The sequence below is a fragment of the Trichoplusia ni genome, chromosome 1 (genome assembly GCF_003590095.1).
Source record: "Trichoplusia ni isolate ovarian cell line Hi5 chromosome 1, tn1, whole genome shotgun sequence".
Lineage (NCBI taxonomy): Eukaryota > Metazoa > Arthropoda > Insecta > Lepidoptera > Noctuidae > Trichoplusia > Trichoplusia ni.
Window position 1 is genome coordinate 12,401,207 of NC_039478.1, and position 22,585 is coordinate 12,423,791.

The following is a 22,585-nucleotide window of genomic DNA, read 5'->3' on the forward strand; positions in this document are numbered from 1 at the left end:
ATTGACTTCGACTAATAACTAAATTAAGATCTTATGTAAGACTAGCTGTTGCCCGCGACTTCGTCCCCGTGGGTAGAAGATATAAGTTATGATTTATACCTGCCCTGTTTTTTTCACATTTTCTATTGTATCTTCGCTCCTATTAGTCGCAGCGTGATGGTTTATAGCCTAAAGCCTTCCTTTATGAATGGTCTATTCACCACAAAAAGAATTTTTCAATTTGGACCAGTAGTTCCTGAGATTAGCGCGTTCAAACAAACAAACAAACAAACAAACTCTTCAGCTTTATATATTAGTATAGATATAGATAATAAAGTACTACTATAACGTAATAATAATTACTCCTGCACTTTTTTTATTCCAATTTTAAGATTCCGTATCCAAAGAGTAGTCTCATGTTTGTATTGTTTTGTTGTTAGTTTGTATTCAACTTGTGTGACGAGTAGGTACGATTCGTTCTTGACCGGTTTTTTTTCTTCTTAGACTATTCCTCACTAGGTATTTCTAACAACCAGCAATCCAAGGTGCTCTCGGTCGTTTGAGTCCTGCGACCCGACTCCATTTAACATCATATAATTATCTACATGCTATAAAACAATCAAAAACTTGTTTCTCTCAGGTGTTAACATCAATCGATTCTGTATGGATTATCCAAAAAAACTAGTCAACAGGACTAGTTTTGGAACCGACGTCAAACTTTATCGATACGTTTAATTTTAGCATGAAGACTATTATTAGATTAACTGGGTATTTTTCGTTATTACTACTTCGTTTTTTATGATCACTTTTTTACGTTTCGTTTATCCAAAAGGTAATAACGAAACCTTGTTGCTAAGGCTGCTTTATCTGTCCATCTGTCAGTCTTTTCGACTGTCCATCTATCCGTCTGTCCAACTCTCCGTCTGTTTATATATGTCCATCGGTCTGTTAAGGTATAGCTGAAATTGTCGCGGTTAATGATTTTCTGTTGACTCTACATACAAAGTGCATAATATGCATTAACCTAAATATTGAAGATAAAATTAAATTAGATATTAGAGATATAAATTTGATTGGTTGGTACCGACAGGCATAAATTTGATGGGAGACCTTCTTCTTTTGAAATTTTTATTCTTTTTAACCTTTGCATGGACCTCTCAGTGTATCTTAGATAGCGATTAATTTAAAATAGCTACATGATTTCAATACATATTGACTTCTTATAAGAAATGGGATCTGCCGTCAGATGTTGTTGTAGACTTTTTTACTGACATGAAAGAATAAGTTTTATTATGTTTTTGTATCTATAAGTATTAAGCTCATCTGTCAAGAGATAAATGTTTAAAATAGTTTAACCATTGCATAAAAATCCTTGGATAGTTACCACGACGGTTATGTCACCAATAAAGGGGCGAGCTGAAGAAGAGAGAAGAGAAAAGCTGTTCAACTCTGCCGCGCCGGGTAGCAACTACGCTCTCACGTTTCTACGGTTCTTTTACGGTGTCGAGTTTCTACTAAACTTACTGCACCGGTAGCCGAGTATTCGAGGTCACCACGCCAAACCTACTGTATGCGTCGTGTCGCGGGTTCGATCCCCGCTGTAGGACGTGTGATCCACGAATGCTTGTTCTCTGAGTCTGGGTGTCATTGTGCATGTGATTTGTATGTTTGTGAAACCCCCCGCGTCACAAAGATTAAACTCCTTAGTGAGGGAGTCGTTCGGTTTTTTTTAAAGAAAAAAATGTTCACTGCAATTTGTCGGACCCTGAGAAAAGACATTAGCACAGTTGTTGTCTTTTTGTATTGAAAAAAATACATTATTTAAAATCACAAGTATTTTTTTATGAAAAGTTGATTTAAATTTAATTAAGAAAAAGTGAAATAAAAAATCGTGAAAAATAAATCTTTACGCATCTGCCCCAAAATAGGAGTCTAATGGTTCTGTTATTCTGGTCAGTATTATAGTTTATCATTTATCAAGACAACGAAGGAACAAGTACATACATAAGTACAAACTTAGAAAGTTACACAAATATCCAATTGACGTAATTCCTAGATATAAGAAACATTAGGTATCTATGTTTGTGAATACAAATGAGAACCTTCTTTGACGTGCTATTTCTAATATTCAAATGAGACAACTTTTTACTTCAACTACAATTAACATTTCATTTTTTGCGCTCTCTTTTTGTATGACAAGATTTCTTCGTAATCTTTGTTACAAATAATTAAGAGCAAGTTTTTGCCGGTCTCGTATACCTATGACATAAAATATTCCTTAAGTTTTTATGTCGTAATCTCTCAAATAACCAATGACGTTATTATGTTATAGTTGTTACCATACAGGTATCAAAATAGCTCACTTGATCAAACCTATAACAAAAAAAGGTACACTCAAGATAGTACTTGTATGTCATCATGGATCATGGGCCCGTAGACAAAATATTTGAATTTAGCTGATTTCATTCAATTATGTGCAAAAGAGACTCATCATTGGCCTAGCCTTTTCCCAACTATGTTGGGGTCGGCTACCAGTCCTACCGGTTTCAGCTAAGTACCAGTGTTTTACAAGGAGCGACTGCCTATCTGACCTCCTTAACCCAGTTACCTGGGCAACACGATACCCCTTGGTTAGACTGGCTGTCAGACGGGCCGCACAATTTAACGTGCCTTCCGAAACACGGAGGAACTCGTTATGACAAAGATGGTCACCCATCTACGGACCAACCGCGTCAAGCATAGCTTAACCTGTGATCGAATCACTTATGCGGTTATAGCTTAGCCTGAGCTCCTCCTGCAAAAGAGACTTTTCTATCCTATTAGATTCCCTTCTACATTTCTCTTTCGTTCATTTCTTTTCTGAGTGATATAGCTGAGGAATCGATTAATATGTATTGAACTGACAAGCCAAAGTCTCATCACAATACGTAGTAGAGAACAACAATATTTACAACAACAATAACGTTTGACTGCACGGATATCCGAGTGGTTGTATTTACAACGCCAAACTTACTAAGTGCGACGTGTCAAGGGTTCGATCCCCGCGTAGTATAAACATTTGTGCAGGGACCGGACAACCCCACTTTAGAGTTAAGCCGTTTGACAGGGTAACCCGTACACGGGGTAACTCATATCGCAGTGTTACCTTTTGTTCGAGTTACATCCTCGAAACCCAGCGAAATGGTTAACACCTTCATTATGGTAACCACGTGAAGGGGTTAACCCCTTCAATAACTTAACCCTTTGAAGTGGTTACCTTCACGAAAGGCTTTTATTCGTGTTACCCTGAATTACCCACTAAACTTGAGCTGCATACTTGCACCCTAGCGGCCCCTCATTGCTTTACTAAGGCTATAACTGATTTTCTTCTATCGCCGAGGCGTCGCGTCGCGCCGCGACTCGCGCCTCTCGGACAAACTACCTACGCGCGAAACGTCGCGTCATGTCAGCATGATAAGAAAACCAGCCATATAGGTAACTAGCTGTTGCCCGCGACTTCGTCCGCGTGGTTAGAAGATATAAGTTAGGAATATTTGAACGAATGCCCTCGAAGATTAATATTTTTCCCCGTATTTGCCACATTTTCCATTAAATCTTCGCTTCTATTAGTTGCAGCGTAATTTTATATACCTAGCCTTAAACCTTCCTCGATTATTGGTCTATTGAACACAAAATGAGATCAAATTTTTTATAATAATAAAAAAAAAAATCGAAAACAAGTTTTTTTTCATTTTTTGCATTTTCTGAGAAGATTTGACGGGTGAATTTTCGATTGAAAATTAGAGTGTTTTTTTATATTAAATATTGTTTTTTTATAAAATAAATATTTTTAATCAAATAAATCACAGCGTATTTGGGACACAAAAAAGTAAGTTTTCACCAAATATCGTTACAAAAATAAATTTTTGTAAAAGATAAAAAAAAAACCACAATCTTGTTTTCTTGGATTTTTCACAAAAAAAATGAGGTTATGTGAAAAAAATGTAAACACAAAAGTTTTAGATCTTTTTATTTCCTACAACTTTGCCATTTGACTTTTTTCGATACGAATTTTAGTTTTGCCGGAAATCGAGAAAATCCGTTTTTTACTCTTCAAACGTCACTCCCACCCCCTTCCCGACCTCAGATCGCCCGTAAATTATTTTTCCTTTCATTTTTATAATATTCCCCTCCTTTTCTAATAGGTTTCATCCTACTATTATTTTTTTGGTTTTAAAAATTATCGACCCTGGTCTACAAGTATAGACACGAAAAATATATATCACAACGTTTGAAATGTGCGACAAGCAAAATTAAACTGTAAGATCATATCCACAATGATTTTTATTCCATGTTTACAAGTCGCTCGGTAAATGCAACAATGTCGCCGCTAGGCAGTAAGATGTCACGTGCGCTCGTTTTTATACTATTTTCAAACTAATGTCTATGATAAAGAGTGCATATTACACTGTCTTAGGTTGGAGTGGGTTACCCTGTTACAGTGTTACAGGGTAGTGAAAGGGTAACCTGTTCGGAACAGGGTTCCAGTAATCCGTTCGAAGGTGTAACATATGTCATAGGGTTTTTTCTTGAAGCGCTTAAAAAAACCCCTTCAAAAACCCTTTCAATGAGTATCCGGCCGGTCCCTGCATTTGTGTTATCCACGATCGCTTGTCCTGTCTTTTTGCACGTGAAATGAATGTTTGTGAAGCCTCCCGCGACATAGGGATTAAATTCCTTAACGCTTGATGAGTTTCCTTTTACTAAAAATTAAATGAAAATATAGTTATATAGTAATCTCAAAGACGCTACGAATGAGGTTTAACCAATTGAATATTAAATAGGAACATTAAATGCATCATAACATTTTTTTTATAAAATTAAAAAAGTATGCGGACTTTACCAGAAACCCCAATACGAAAATTCTTCCTTCAATTCATTTGTTCATAAGAATTAATTATAATTAGGAAACTCCAACGACGTAATCAATTAAAAAAACGTAATATATTCCATAATTATATTTTTAGTAAACCCGTTTAGATTCAATGATAGCTTTATAAAAAAAAAGAAACATTAAAATAAATATTATGAACAAAAATATGAAACAATCAACCTTTTTTTGTTTGTGATGTATAATGTACCGAGCGGTTTCAAGGATGAGATTGGCTGAGGAACTATATAAACTGGTTGTTCACAAAATACAGCATCAGTCAAACAAGACTACTACTACGGTGAGTACCACCAAATAACAACTTTAAAATACATTTAATTATTAAATCTCTATCTCGGTTCTATAAAAGTAAATTAGAAAAATAATTTTGTGATTTTTAAAAGACTTTTGAGTTGCTAAGTGTGTAGTGTAATTAGAGGTGTAATTTATAACAGAACAGATTAAAACTAGATTTGTATTGTGTTCCTACTTCTTTCAAAGTTAGTGCAAAATTCGGCCCAGTCAACTGTCCTATGTGATTATTTGCAATTTTTGCTTTGATCTTCTGCGGTGCTAGTTATGTTGTTAGAATAAAACAACTTAATCTTAACTTAACCGCCATCTCAAGTACCATTGGATTTAACATTTTATTTGATGGTTAGAAAAATAACCCTACACAATTATCTCAAATCAAACCAACCAGTTTATTACTGTCCATGCAAGCTAAAAAAGTTTGAAGCTTTATAATGTTGGTAGAAATAAATAATTATTTAGTCAGAAAAAAATTAACATATAAATATCAAAATCATACTATTTCATTTTATTTTTTATCGAGTCAGTACAAATTCTGGCAACTTTTAATTTGCATCAAATACAAATAAACAGGAACAAATAAAAGACCGAAATAAAACTCGTCAAAAAGGTTTTATTTCACAAAGAGCGGAATACTTCTCTGTTTAATGCCGTCAACTTGTTGTGTCCGTTTCTTTCATGTTTGCGAGTATTTTTTGGCTCCGGGGCATTGAATTATTTTGCATCCCTCATACTCTTAAACATCACTTAGAACAACTGAATTTGATGATCGAAAACTTTGTACAGAATATTAAATTCTGAGTAGAATTCGTTGATTATCTGGAATCTTACCATAAAGCTTATAGGCATATTTAATGTCCGTTACCATAAAAATATATCAATTTCTCAGCAACATCATTATAAAATTCTTCTTTATAAGTAGGTAAATTTCAACATCAGAAGCTTTTGCATCTTTCTTATTTTAACTTATCCTTCTAAAATCTTGCCTTACTGCTTCTTTTCCTCTATTAAAATTGCGGCGACAAACGAATATTAAAATCACATTCCCAGTTACTTAATTCAAAAATTTCATATTCTTCTTCTTCTTCCTCAGCACCATGAAGTTCATCATTGTCCTCGCTCTTGTGGCCGTGGCTCTCGCCCGCCCCGACGACTCGCACTACGACAGCAAGTACGACGATTTCAACGTCGATGAGATCATTGAAAACGAGCGTCTGTTGAAGGCCTACGCTCACTGCTTCATCGGAGACGGCAAGTGCACCCCTGAAGGCAACGACATCAAGAGTAAGTTTAGATTTAACTACATTTCAATATTTTAAAGCTCTGTTCCCAGGTATATCACGTCTTCAACTCGTAAATCAATTAAGTTTCTCATCTGGAACTTTCCCGAATTTAAACTAGCGGTATTTTAGAAATTTATTAAAGTGACAAACAATAATTATTCGTTAAACCTTAGCGCATTTGTCAAAACCTTGAATATAAAATAGTTCTTGTGGGATAAGATTTGATGTTTTAACAATAGAGAGTTGATTGTCATCTTTAGAAAAAACAATGAACAGTCGAAAAATTCATACTACCTACGTTAATAGCTACTTTGTACGTGTAAAAATAACTCTTCTGGCAAATGCTAAATCGTATGATATAAACATTTCAGATAGTCCAATTTGATAATTTTATTAATCCGTACAAATAATATATTTCATTAAATAATTTCACGGTTTCGTTAATCAACCAAGCCCAAAGGAGTTAATTAATTTTCAAACATTAGTTCTTAGCTGTAGGCTCATATATTACGAATACTTTATTCACTTTGATGATAAACTAATTATAATTTGACGTTCCGTAGAATGGATCCCTGAAGGAACGACCTCGTCTTGCGCCAAATGCACTCCCAAACAGAAGATCCTGGTTGCTAAGACTATCAAGGCCATCCAAACTAAGCTCCCCGCTGAATTCGAGACCCTCACCAAGCAAATGGACCCCGACAACAAATACGGCGAGAACCTCAAGAAGTTCCTTAGCGAATACGGCAACTAAATAATTCAAGCTACGTTGACACGATAAACCCTTCAAATTATCACCAGTGTAAAGTCCAGCCAACATTTAAATGAAGTTAGATCGTCACACATCTGGCTGAATTTATAATATTCCCATATTCAATTTAGGAAGTTTAGAGCATATGCAAAGTGCATCACTGGTGCACTAAGCTGTATAAATTAGGGAATTTCAAGTCTCATTATTTTAAAAATTGTGTCAACGCTTGAAGGAACACTAAATTAACATTTGGCAAATTTTGTAGCACATGATTTTGAATAAACGTTAAATTACGTACTTTATGTATTTTATTATTTGCATCAACAAACAGAATCCTTTCTTCCACTAAAATTAACGTTTTTGTTTAAACTAACCTGGTCTATAATTATAATGTTTATAAGTTTTGACAACCTTTCCATTTGATGACTGAAAAAGCCATTAAATACATCTTTCAAAATAAAACTATGAGTACTAAGTTCCATCGGGTTAAATATAACTAAATTAAGTGTTACAGTAATCGACCGACAGAAACGGTGTCTTTATGCTTTTCGGAGCTTCTACGAAACACAAGTTTCTATTCAAATATGTGTCTTCCTAACGTAAATTTAATTATCAAATTCACAGAAACTCCTATTCACAGTTTATATTCACTTTTAGAATACTCAGTCGCAACTTGCTTTTAATTTTAGTACTGTACCTACGTTCTAAAGTTCCTCCATATTTTATCCTTGGAAATATTACAAGTAAACTAATAGCTTCGTCATAAGACAAAATACTACCAAGAGCCAGCGGTTTTCGGCAAAAAAATAGCTCTAAGAAAATCCTGGGACTGTTATCAAACAAAACTGTACTGTGGACTATACTATATTGTGAACGACACGTCACATACCTACCTATCATCTCTACGTCATGACGCTGGCCTAAAAAGTACCCTTACTAAAAGCTTGTAGCTTGTTGCTCATATACATATACGTAAAAATCTCTAATTTCCATTAAGATAATGTTATATGCAGTTCTACAAAGAACAATTGGAATTCATTATTTTCTCTTAAAAAAAAACTGAGAATCGCGGAACAACATACAAGCAATAATATATCTTTATTCATATCTTAATTAACAACTGCAGTGGATTTGATTGAAGGCCTTTACGTTTATACTTTAAATAAACAAACATTAATTACTATTCATACGCCAAAAACTTCTCACAGATGATTCATCATTATAAAAAAACCTATTCAATTTCTTGAATATATTTCTAGAAACAATTACTGTGATATAATTTGAACTTGACGTAAGTAATGTAAAAAAACAATAAATACTTTTCAACAAACATTCAAGACTTAGTTTCTACCCATCAACGAATGTCGCTTTAAACCAAAATATGGCAAAATGGGGATGCCTAGACAATGAAACCCACGAATAACGAAATACTTAGGTTCGATGTGTCCCACAGGAAACAATTGACTGCCTTAAAGTCCGCAACCTAATTAAAAAATGTAAAAGAAGAAAGAACAAGCATAGAACATATTTTCCCATTGCTCGCGGAGGACAAAAGAAGAGATCTAGCTGTATGTAAAAATAGCTATTGAAGAAAAAATATAAACGCAATATATCTGTAATTCCTACCTACTGAACCTAACTCAGTGCAATTAGAAGCAAAAAAAGAAAATGAACTTTACGAACTGAAAAAAATCTTTCAAAATCTTTGACAAAATGAATGTACTCAGTAAAATTCTGCTCGTACAACCTCCATCCTTCTCCAATCCCATCGCTAAATATTTGATTGTATCCATGAGCCTTATAAATCAGTCAGTATTAATGGAAATGGAACTGTTCGTTGCTGACGGTACAAAAAATCTGTGGCTTCGAGGGTCGAATACAATCAAGATAACCCCAGAGGGTGCGTCAAGGGTGCGTCGGTGGTGGCGGTCACGTGCGAATTTCGTTTCACCATCTGTCACAGCATTTTCATCTCAAGTGGCCTTACGTGATAAATATAAGTTACAAGCTTTCACCACTTCCCAGATTTCAAGTTTTGGGTCTAAGGCCTCCGTTTGTTCTTTTTAATTTTGTTTAAGTTGCTCTGAATATTCGTTGAAAATAAACAATGAAATACAGATATTTCATTGAACTTTCGAATACTATCATGCCTAATATTCAATATACTCGAATTCATTTTCCACAGCCTTTAAAGCATTTATTAGATTAGAATTAGGCGCCAAACGTTTACATGCATTAAAATTATTCTTAGAAATCACTGGTTAAAGGTAGAGCAACACGTCATGAGGAAACTAGATTCTGAATATAGGCATTTGAAATCGGTAACTCGCATTACAGTCAATGCTGAATGCTTTTCTAGATGGGAAAGGTCTAGGCTGGTATTCACGACAGAAAGCATTATTACAACTTTAAAGCTAGGAACGATTGATCAGCGCATGTGAATGGTGGCCGAAACTGAGTGCTGCCCAATGTAATTTAACCTTAAAAAATTGTTACTCTACCTACTTTGAATAGATGAATTTGATTTTAATATAATAGGAACCATACATGATATAGGTAGGTATGTATCGTAAGTATAATAATTCATGTAACACTCAACACCTGTCTTCCTCAATTTACTGGCAAATCCAGTGCAACATCGTATGGGGAACTTTATTGGCATTATTGACAACGGTTCCATAAATGTCTGAAGCATTTTCCAATATCTTGAGAATGGGAACTTGACACTTCATGTTATCCTCAAGGGCCTCACCTACTGATAAATCATGGATATACCTATACTGAAAGATAAAGAAGATTCTTTTAGAGTAAAACCTTTGTTCCAGAGGTTAAGTCGCCAAACCTGCTGAGCACGACTTGTCGTGGGTTCGAATCCCACCTAGAACAAATGTCTGTGTGATTAAATCATTTGTTCTGTGTCTGAATGTAATTTGTCTATATTATGTTTGTAGTTAGATAGGCAGGTATAGCAGTCAGGATGGCTTACCACTAGACCAAAAGGTCAGTCAAATACATAGTATGTGAAAATTTAATTTATTTAACCGACACAGTTCATAAGATACAGCCTAGTGATAGATGGACAGACAGCGGAGATTCAGTAACAGGGTTCTGTTTTCAACCTTGTGAACCATGATTACGAACTTTCAAATGAACAAACGTATAATAACGTTAACATAGGAGCAAAATTACGTATAAAGTGGGAAATATTTTGAGTAAAAAAACTTTTACGTTCGGTAATGACATGTCTTGAAATTTTATTACGCGTCTCCATTTTACGAAGTTTTTCTCACAGTCCCGAGTGGCTTACACATATGTATGAATCGTGACTAATTTTGCATGCCAGAATAAAAAAATATGGATCTCCAAAACATAACATAATTTAGAATATCAAACGTCTGTTTCTTTAGAAACATAACGGTTTTTAAGACTATGTATTTTGTAAATAGTCCTCAATCAAAAAAGTGTTTGATTAATTGATTAAAAGATTAAATCTATCGTATACTCCCCATCAAATGGTTTCCTAAATCATTTGATTGATAAAAAAGGCGAAATTAATTATTTAAACCAGACAATTGTGTTCTCGATGGCACGTTTTACAAATAATGTGATTTTTTATTCGTAAAATGTTGGATCGCGAAAACCTAATCACGAAAAAAAACAGTGCATCAATGTACAATGTGAGCATAATAACCGTATTTTTTTGTTTTTCCCAAAAGATCTTAATAATGTTCTCTTCACTTTTACCGAGGTAACTTGATTTTCTTGTGAAAAACAAAAACCGTTCAGGCAATGTACAGGATATTCATTAATTTTAGGTAAAAACTATATTCGCTTTAGCAACATATTTCATATCATCTTGAATCGAATAAGAAACATAAAATATAATTCATATACATCTGACCGTTTGCTAATGTCGTTAACGATTGCTGTAATATCGTGTCACTAGAAGGGCCTGTAAAAAATATATTGTGATCAAAATACACAACTGCAGTAAATACGTCATGCAGTGCAGTTCATGTGTGTTCGCGATAAGAACAATTGCCTGTCAACGCTACAACGTGGCATGGATATCGCTTATCTGTGTTCAGGTAATTACGTACTACCTGCATTACCATGCCTACGGTAAGTTTGGATTTAAAACTGAAATAAGCCTACTATCATTATTATCGTTGAAACTTGTGAGGATATAAAAAAAAACGACACCAGCACTATAATCCTTGTGTCACAGGGGTTTCACAAATGTTCAAATCATATACCTACACATGACAACCGGACTCAGAACAAGCATTCGGGGATGACACAAATACTTGTCCGTAAACGACGACACGTCATTAAAGATACCTTTATCACTCGGCTATCCGTGTAGTCGATTTCCCATTCCCATAGGTACATGTGAAAGTTTATGTACCTATGGAAAAAGTCTGACAGCCAGTCTAACCAAGGGGTATCGTGTTGCCCAGGTACTGGGTTAAGGAGGTCAGATAGGCAGTCGCTCCTTGTAAAACACTGGTACTTAGCTGAAACCGGTTGGACTGGTAGCCGACCCCAACATAGTTGGGAAAAGGCTAGGCCAATGATGACATGTGAAAGTTTACATTCGTCTTCTTAGGTCACATGGTCTTAACGTAACGTGGTCTTCTAGGGTGTTTTAAATGTACAACAGCGATACAGAGTAACTAGTGAACTCGGACACAGGAACGGAAACAGTAAAACATCTGGTTGTTTTTAAAATACTGCCAATCAACAATGTTTTTAAAGTTTATATATATACCTGTTTGAATGGATTGCATCATGTTAGGCAGACTTTCACTGGTTCAAAAGTTCTAAACTTTGATCTCTTTATCTGTTAAATATGAATTCATGATCGCGAATTAAAATATTTCCCTTAAATTAAAATCACGTCCAACATCAAAAGGCTTATGAGCAATGTCATGTTTATTTAATTACCTTTCAAAAAGATCAAAGTATTATTTGTATGAAAAACCTCAATTTCGAACACACAAAAAAGTGTTTTGATCAAATAAAAAAAGGATCCATAGGTAAAAAATATATGTCTGGAAATCATTACTTTCAGTAAAAATCATTTCTACTCGTATATAATCATTCCTCCTATTTACTTTATCAAATATCCGGTGGAATATTTCTAAAGGACCACAACGTGAATTTGCTTTTTCCTATTGGAAGAGATCAAATCCTTTGACAGCCAGTAGGAACACCGGAGGAGAGCCTATCTCAACCTTTCAAAGGATCTTTTAGCAATTTTGAGAATAAGATACAGCACTTCAAGGCGTCTCTTTTTCACTACTGCAACAAACTTATTTTACAATGTATTAAAAACTCACAGCATTAAATACTGTCTAATTCCCGTCCCACAAACGAGCATACGGCAGGGATCGGGGAGCCTTGCGCTCTTACAAAAAAATTACAAACCGTTGAAGAAGCGAGAAGAAATTACAGGCCATGTAAGGCGATGTCTCACTCTCACCATGGCAATAGTCCTGCGTTACTGAATCAGAGTACAAGCATTGATTAGAAGCATTCGGTTTACTGAGTCTAGAGGTCTTAAGTAAAACTTTAGCAGGTGTAGAAGTGTGACAGCGCATTACCTACACTACATAGAGCGACATCTCCCATCTCCCTCCCACAAGTGTTAATAATGCTTTAAGACGTGTTGATAGGTCTGTCACGAAGAGTTCTGAGAATAGATAATTAATTTCCCAAATTTACTTCCTTATTGTGTTAATCTGAGAGTCTTTCATGAGAATATTGTTGACTGGAGTAATCTCTGTATTATTACTTTAAACTGATATTACGTAAGATTATTTAAGTGTATTTTTTATAGACAATAAAAGTGTTTTCCTCTGCTTATGAAAGGTAAATCTTGTGACATTCTATGCGCGTACTGCTGATTGAGGAATATGGTGGCTGATCGCACGGAAGTGACGTGAGACGCCATCTTGTTTCAACAATAGTTTTTTTTAACCGTAACTTCATAGAGGCTATTTGGCTTAACTTTCATATCTGAGCAGGATTTTGTGTAAAGTGTAAAGCTATACAAACTACAATGTTACCATTGATTATATTTGATTGTATAAACGTAACATTTCATATTTTGAACCAAACACTCATAAATATGTTCTGAAATTATCGAATAAAATCTTTTCATCTAACATATTTTTAGAGACTCAATATTAACTTCAACTGCCAACTGCTCCAAAAACGTTATGATATGTTTAATAAAAAAAAGATCCTTAACTAATACGGAGAAAAACAGAAATATACCTGAAGCCATGCCAGCGAAATTACTCGCTCAACTCACATTACACTAAAAAATAACGCTCGACAAAACACAACAAATTTTGCAGGAATATTACGTATCTTGCAAGAGCAAAGCGATAGGATTTTTTTTATGATTGGATTCCAGATAAAGGTTATTACTAATTGCAATGATTTTACAATTCTTAATACAAACCATTATTATGTCTTTTTTTAGTTATAAAATTTTATGCCATTTCTATTGGCATTTGCTAAGTAATTCCGTCAAGCTTATTATTATGGTCGTATCTTTTCTTTGAGATCAATGTTTTCATCGCTTTGACTAGTTCAAATGATCCCACGAAGTATCACATCTTATGCGGAGCCTTTGTAACCATTTTTCAGTTCCAGCTTCAGATCTGCTCAATGTCATCATGCTTTATTTAAATACATGCATATAATAAATCCTTTAGAAAACTGGCGAGTGGGTCAAATATCACTCATATTATGATTTGATTATAGACAAAAAGTCATGTAGATATAAAGCTTGTAAAATAATGCAAAAGTTTACTCACGCATATTTATCGGGATTGCTTAACTAGTTTCGGATTTGACCGGAAACTCAGTGCCACGAGTGGATCATATAGAAACGAACCATCCTTACGAAATTTATTATTAAAATAAATGTTCCTATCATTTAACTGACAAACATAACTGATTTTGGAGACGATTTCGATACATCGGAGACGTAATACCCATGCAAGGAAGGTCTATTCAGGATTCAAGTGAAACCGAATTGGTAATGTTGGCTTCTTGGAAAAGAGTACCTACGTTTGAAACCAATGTGGTGAATTTCAATTTTAAATATTGTTCCTAAAATGGCACTACGCGTGCAAAAATACGGAAAATATAACTTGAAGTTAAAGCTACGGAATACTCTTGCAGTCACGAAGTTCATATCTAGTTTAATATTAAAATACATAACTGGCCCAAAGGTCAAAGAGGTTTTACTTTAAAATGTTTTTAAATTGAAATGTTTTTCTTAAAAAAAATATGCGAAGAACCTACTTGGTATAAGTTAAGGTGAATAAAAATGAGGTGAGTTTTCATCATCATCATCGTCTTATATTCGTCCACTGTTGGGCACAGGCCTTCATAATTACTCAACATCAAGATCTATCTTCGGCTGCTCGTACCCAGCTCCTGCCAGCAGTGACAGCCAGGTGCGTTACAGTCGGTTAAAAAAAACATCGATGACAAATCTGATACCAATATTCGAAAGCATTGTCAATCAAGGAGGTTTTGCTATGCGAGCCACGTATCTAATATACTTAATACGATCCCAGTACAAAGGTTTGAAAGTCAAACATTTCTTGATGTTTAAATAAAAATGGCGCCTTATATTTTTTTATTTGGACTTACGAAGCTACTTATAGTGGTTTCTTAGGTTTACGCGAATGTTAGACATTGAAATGAAACTACTTTTACGGATTTTATCGCGGTTTAATTTTAGACCTGCAAAGGTGTCGAATCGTCGGGAACTAAAATCAAAAATTAAAGCACGATAAAATCCGTAAAAGTAGTTTCATTCGAAGCTACTTATGATACACTTTTTTACAAACGTATTTTTCTCCAAATTTATTTCTACTGCATTTTTTTTGGTTAGGTATGGTGGCTCAATATTTAACCCGACTAAAAAAAGGGGAGGTTTTTGATTTCGGTTCGGATTAACGTGATTCTTTCACACGGCTATAGTATAAACAGCCTTCTTTTACGTAAATTAAAACCAAATTAAAATTCTTGGGTAATTAATTATTCAACAGTTTCTTCCGCAAGGTTACTTGTTGCTAGGCTAATAAAAACATTTTACCTGTGTATGCCTACTTTACCCTTTTTTGTCTGAATTAATTTTAATTATGAATCATGGTTTATCATAGTCAATTGGTATTTTGGGTAAGAAGTGTATGAAAAAATCCCATTACAATATTTTTTACAAAACCATATCAGACTGGATTTCAATATTCTGCCCATATTGAAATCCAGTCATTACCCAAGAATTTTAATTTGGTTTTAATTTACGTAAAAGAAGGCTGTTTATACTATAGCCGTGTTTAAACCACATATTTTTGGTATACCAACTATGGAAAAAAACTGTGAAAAATTCAACTCTCTATCTAGGTTCACGAGATGCCTGGTGAATGACAGATAAACAGCGAAGTGCGAATAGGACCTCGTTATACAATTTCTGTAAAGGATCCTCAAAGATCAAAACCAAAATTAAAAGTCATTTATTCAAATTAGGCTACTAAGTAGCATTTTTTGAAGGTCAGATTACATTGGACAACAAATAATTTCGCTCACCCTTCACCGGTTCCTAAGTGCCCAACAGCACGCTGTCTACAATATTATTACAGAAACGAACGACGAACAGACACCTACATAGTCGCAATTATTTCGACAACGCGAACTCAGTCGGGGTTTTATTGGATTTGGGTCGCCGTAGCTAAATCTGAATTGGCGATAGGACTTTGATGACAACGAAAATATGCAACTGGGTCGACTTAACGTCATTTATATTAAACTATGCGTGTTAAACGGTGAAAACCTTGTCAAGTGTGAAGATAATGTGAAGAGATTACGCGTAATTCGTGTTCGAACATATTCGTAACGTAATTTCAATCGCTGTTAATAGTTTAACAATTTTAATTATTAGGGTGAGCGCTCAGTGCCAGCTTAAAAGTTTATTATTTATCGGCCAGCCACTAAACTCTGTTCTACCAACATAAGTTAGGTCACAGATACATCATAATGTTGTCAGCGCCAGACGACGACTAAACTTTTTATTTTGCAATGAGCGGAGGCTCGTAGACAGGAATGCCTTAAAGTCATATCTTCAGGCGATATCTCACTGGAGTTTACTGTATAGTGAAGACGCAACGATAACGTCTCGAGTGATTGATTAACACACTGCCACGTAACTAGGAAATGCAATTATTTAGACGGCTCTCCCGGCGTCCGCTCGTAGGTAGCCCCATTAATTGCATTATCAGCGCTTTTTGTTTAAACGTAGGGGGACGGCGTCGTTGTTTAATCCTCGAAAATTGGTCACGTGACGTGAGCCTGACTAAAAAGCAGCATTATTAATCGTCTTGCAAGAAAATCACATCATAATAAACATCTTTGCACAAATTGTTGGCTACATCGCCAGGAAGATCATCATCATCGTCATCATCCTAGACTTTTCCCAACCATGTTGAGGACGGCATCCAGTCTTACCGGATTCAGATAAGTACCAGTGTTTCTCAAGGAGCGACTGCCTGCCTCCTCAACACAGTTACCTAGGCAACAAGGTGCCATTAAGATAACAGTGGATAATATGTCCTTGTGACTGCGAATCGAATTACATTGATGCGTCTTTACGGTGTACGAGTTTAAATCAAAATTAAAGTTTTATTTTACTTAGTTCAATGTAGATTACGGTGCCATCGATATCACGATCTAGCTATCTCTGTCCCACACACCGTGCATGTATTACTTGCATTTCGCTTAAACAACCTCGTAGCTCTTTCTTGACTTGTCAAGTTATACCGACTGTACTGTACGTATCATTGCTGTTAATAAACTTCAACTATACAACGTAGGCTCGTTCATTCTAATATTACGAAAGAATAATCTCAACCACATTGTTGTTAATTGGCATTTCAATTATTAGCATGATAATGAGATCATTTAAGGTCATTGACTTTATGTGTACATTATAACTAAATATATTCATAGCATTAAGTCAAATGGTTTGTGAACCATTGCTTTAGGTCTTTGACAATCTATATCTATACTAATATATAAAGCTGAAGAGTTCGTTGGTTTATTTGGACGCGCTAATCTCAGGAAGTACTGGTCCAAATTGAAAAAAAACTGTGTTGAATAGACCATTCATCGAGGAAGGCTTTGGGCTATAAACCATCACGCTGCGACTAATAAGAGCGAAGATACAATGGAAAATGTGAAAAGAACAGGGCAGGTATAAATCATCACTTATATCTTCTACCCACGGGGACGAAGTCGCGGGAAACAGCTAGTTTACTAAAAAAATAAAATGGTTTAATCGAAAAGTGGGATATAATATTATTGTCACTTTCATCTGATTATTTTTTTAATTCGCTGGGTTCAAGCCTTTCTGCTTAACCAGCCTGAAAACCTGAAGAAATAATAAAAAATAAGGTTTTTAAACTACGGTCAGATGTTTACTGTTAGTCACAGATGGGTGGTATAAGTCCAACAGTGGAGTCAAAGAAAAAGAACATATTTTTATAGATACTTATAAATAAACACCTAAGTAAATACAGTTGAATCCAGAAAAAATCTAAATGATATTTTTGTACTGTAGGAAGAGTAACAGACTAAAACCAATACAAAAGAAAATCAAAAGAATTTCAATGAATGATCATAAACTTCATCATACATGAGCTCTCATGTAATAACTTCATTGACCTCGTGTTCACAAATAAAACAATGGTCATCGAAGTTGTACACGATGGAAACAAATCTCCAACAAAAAGTAAACATCATTCGCAAATCGAACTGTATCCGAGACCGCCCGAAGCGTTGCAATCAAAAATGTAATAAGAAAAATAGTACCCAAACCCTTTCTTCCAAACCTAGAAATTTATACCTTAATCCTTTGTGGTTTGAGTACAAAATCAAATGAAGCAAATAGCAATTAATTTGACAAAAATGTTTCTACGCTTGCTTCTAACTGCCAAATGCGATTGTACATATATCTGTGCATATAGTTTGGTTTAAACCCTGTATTTTAATGCAACAAAGAACTATTTGGAACAAAGTGACCATAATCTTCTCGTGGGCTGGGCACTCAGCCAACTGCAGACTGCAAGCGTAGCAAAGCTAAAACCGACTATTTAAATGCTGAATATGAATGATTATGAATCTTTTATACGGAAATAATGGAAATGGAAAGACCTAATTATGAGATTGCGATTTGCGTGTGTGTATTAATAACTATTTAATAGTAAAGTGGTCACTCAACTCTGGTCAAGTCTCTTTGAACGGCTCCCGCATTAAGGAATTTGCTCCATGAGTCGCGGAGAGTTTTGAAAACATTCAAGCACAGCACAAATACACCCAGACTTAGGGGAAGCATACGAAGCTGCGCGGAGATCGAGATCGCGACACGTCGCATTAAGTAGCTTTGGCAAGTTAACCTCAACCGCCCTTCTATCCATACTGTCGAGGAATTGAGAAAGTTATAACTAGTAACAACCTTTCTTATGGACCTGACAAACCGAATGATTGCTCGGATATCCGAGTCGTATAGTACGAAAGCGAATTGTCACCAAGCCAACTACCACCGCGCGACTTATTGCGGGTTCCGTCCCTACATGGGTCAAACGTATCGAACGTTAGCGATAATCATCCTTTGTTAACCCATGATACAAAACTGTGCATTGAAGCACATAAAATAATGCACCAAATTGGATGCTCTTCTTTTTACATGGAACAGAGTTTTCTGGCTACAGTTCTTTTTTCTTATGATCTGACAAAATTAGTCCATCCATTTCAAGATTTTTGTTACTTAATTAAGTGTATCTGTCTGTGGCAATTTACCCTGGAACTATTATTACTTAAACAAAAACAAGGAGTGGGCTTTATCAAATATGTTTAACTTCACTTAGGTATAACGTGTTTTCTTTCTGTCCGGTGTTTGCTTAAAGGAAACCCACACTGCGCTAGAACGCCCTGTGTGTTGTTTTGTTAGAAACTTGATGTATCTGAGAATAAAAGCAAAAATAACATGATAATACAAAATAGTGAAGTCCCAATTTCAAAAAATAATTAGTGCATCAATTTAAACAAATTGTTGCAATAAAACCGACACATCATCATCATCTTGGCCTTTTCCCAACTATGTTGGGGTGGGCTTCCAGTTTCCCCGGATTCAGCTAAGTACCAGTGTTTTACAAGAAGCGAAGCCTATCTGACATCTTCAACTCATTTACCTGGGCAACACGATACCTCTTAGTTATACTGGTTGTCAGACTTTCTACCTTCTGACTACCTGTAACAACTGTTAAAGATGTATGAATAATATCCGGGACCCACAATTTAACGTGCGATTCGAAATACGGAGGACCCTGTTATGACATAGATGCTCAACCATCTACGTACCAGCCGCATCAAGCGTAGCTTAACCTGTTATCGATCCACTTATGCAGTTATAGCATAACCACGAGACGACACATTTTTCCTCAATTTACTAGGTGTATAAAAGATACCTACTCATTTACATGGAGTGAGTTAATATTTCACGTACTTAATGTATGCAAAGCATGTTTCGTTTATTAAGACTTGAGCACGTGCGCCCTCGTTAGCTGAACCAAATTTAAGCCCGAATTAGATCAAAAAACACCTTTTTAATGTACCATGATCTTTGTGTTTTACATGTATTATTTACATAAAATTGTGGTCAAATTGTTAGGGTTCTTACACTAAGGCAGTTTTTCTTCGTCTTATCGTCGCGAGTCTGACTCGCACAAGATCGATTCTTACAACTTATAATGTTTTCGTGTTTATTATTATTTTTTGTAACTATTATTTTATCCGAAAATATGTAATTTAAAAAAGTCATTCTTATTTTGACCTAATTCATTAATAGCTATAAATCGATTAATTCAGCTGAAAAATTACATTGCTTTTGAGCACATTTCACTGAAATACGAATTACCAAGTTTTACCTGTACCAATGATTTTCGTATAAAAATAAATATTTCGATATCGTAACGATTGCAACTGACAGGTTAACAAAAATGTAACAACAACAAGCTTAGCATCAAAATGAGATTGGTATTATCGTAATCATTTCCAAGGGAATTTCCGTAACTTTTTTGGAACAAACATTCTGTTTCATATTAGATTTATTTTATTGAAAGTATGTATATGCATTTTGTTGGATATTATTTCTTTATTATTTTTTATTTAATGTTTATAAATGTTTCACTTTCATCACACGGGATAACTTCAAAGGTAGGAAACCCGGTACTTTAAAGGCGTGCTCGGTGACACAAGTAAAACATGATGGGGCTTTGTATTTTTTTTTAATCTAATGTGCTAAAAGACATCTACCAGAGCACTATTCTTATTTGTTATTATATTTTTTTATGGATTAACAAGTAAATAGTTCATCAGTATCAAGTTAAATCGCTATTTAAACCTATACAATAATTTTAGGTGTACATTTTCCGATTCAGCACTTAGACGTCTTAAACTCCTCCAAATAAAATTTAAACAAAAGTTTTACAAATAAAGAGTGCGTGTAACTGCCACGCGCAATTTAAGTAAACCTTTTTTCATTCATGTTTTCATTGATTTCTTATTTAGAAAATAAAAATACATAATTTTTTTATGGTGGTACAGAAACGTGGCGCCATGTAGCCGTAACGGACTTCCCTTGCATTGTCGTCCAGTAAGGCAACTCGACGACAGTGCAACGAAACAAGTAGCGCCTAAAGAAGAAATTCTACTTTAAAACTCTGAAATTTATTTATGTTACTACACAGTTGATCACTATTTATGCAGTCCCTACTTGTAAATCAGTGGAATATTTTGATCAGTTTCTGCTCTATTAACCCGACCGCGACGTGATAACTTGATCTGTGGCGCGTGACGTCGGCTGTCAGAATCCCAAAACTTTGAAAACGCAACCCTAAGTCCTTGAGTTATTGGGTTGCTATGGTTACCCACTTCTGTACAACGAAAGGGTTTTACACTGATGTCTATAATAATAATGGATTTGGGATCGTTACCTATTGGGATCTGATTCAAAACCGTTTTGACAGTTATCAGCTTGCTTGCAGGTTTATGTAGTAGGTTTTCGTACTTAATTCATTCGTTAGAACTAGATGTAAATATGAACTCATACATCATATTTTTTTGCGCTTTAGCTATGGTTACTTATAAGTACCTGCTAAAACATACGCATTTAAAAAAAACATTGCCTAACTTTGGAATTTAATCCTTGTATCACGGGAGCTTTCACAAATATTCAAATCATGCCCGGCAGTTACCATCATGGCAGCATACTTTACTTTAGAACCCAGCTGTACTATGTTTATAAAAACCACGATTTAGTGCGAAAATACAAGTTTGTATAAACATATATTATTATAAAGTTAACAATTTGTGTAGGTCATTCAGATTAATTAAAAAAATATCAAAGGACCTTGAACTTATCCAAAAAAGAAAACACTTTTATAAATTAACATTTTTTCAAAAATAAATTGCTCGTAGTGTGCTCGGCCTTGAGCCGGTTGTTTTAGTATTGTTACAATTTTTACGGCCAACGGGGTTAGAAAAGGAACATAAATTTGTATAAATACAATTTCAAAGCTGCCAAAATTTTTCTTTCTAATTTTAACCGACAAAGATAAAAAGGTACCGGAAAAGTTCAAAGAATTATAGAACGTTATTGTTGTTTATAATTTTCCTCGAGCTTACCAAAGGCCGATGAAAAGGGCTTTAACCTAAAATAGAATAAACAAAATATTCCATTTTGTTTTGTAGACAGGTTTGTTGACAGTTATCCACATTAATATAAATAAAATGACTTACACACTGCATATATTTTGTAATATTACCCTTCTTGAAACGTTGAAGTTGCTTGAAGTAATTTTCATATTTTTTTTCTATAAATTATCTTACATTTCCGACAAACACTTAGGCCACCATCAGTAAAGTAACATTATGGCAGATTATCGGAGGACCAACTTCATTATAACTCCAACTAACAAGATTTATCTATGTGCACAGAATAAAAAAAAGAAGCGTAGATAATATTTATCGTCCTACCTTTAAGCAAGACTATATCTGGTACTCATTAATCTGCTCTACCTTATTTCATTACGGCGTAGGTAACTAGGGTTGTGTAAAGAAAGCGCTAAAATAGAACCCTATTACAAAAACGGTCTATGACAAAGGGTCATTCAGAAGTGCTCTCCATTTTCTGTCCGTCTGTTACTAACAATTTCTGGTGTCACAGTAACTGTGACAATAAATACTTGAAAAATGTCGTTGTCAAGCAAC

The 22,585-nt window shown here is 34.9% G+C and overlaps 1 protein-coding gene across 1 annotated transcript; it reads left to right on the forward strand.

The window, feature by feature from the left end:
* Window positions 1-5,178: 5,178 nt before the first annotated feature.
* LOC113494991 (ejaculatory bulb-specific protein 3-like) lies at window positions 5,179-7,532 on the forward strand. The gene is made up of 3 exons (XM_026873548.1): window positions 5,179-5,189; window positions 6,294-6,484; window positions 7,047-7,532. Exons 2-3 carry the CDS (start codon window positions 6,298-6,300, stop codon window positions 7,235-7,237), a joined length of 378 nt encoding a protein of 125 aa, XP_026729349.1. The 5' UTR covers window positions 5,179-5,189; window positions 6,294-6,297; the 3' UTR covers window positions 7,238-7,532.
* Window positions 7,533-22,585: the final 15,053 nt, after the last annotated feature.

What these genes read in the sequence shown, in the direction of transcription:
- LOC113494991 (XM_026873548.1), top strand. Translation starts at nt 6,298, where the DNA reads ATGAAGTTCATCATTGTCCTCGCTCTTGTGGCCGTGGCTCTCGCCCGC. An exon ending in TGAAGGCAACGACATCAAGA is followed by an intron (nt 6,485 to 7,046) that starts GTAAGTTTAGAT and finishes GACGTTCCGTAG; the next exon opens with AATGGATCCCTGAAGGAACG.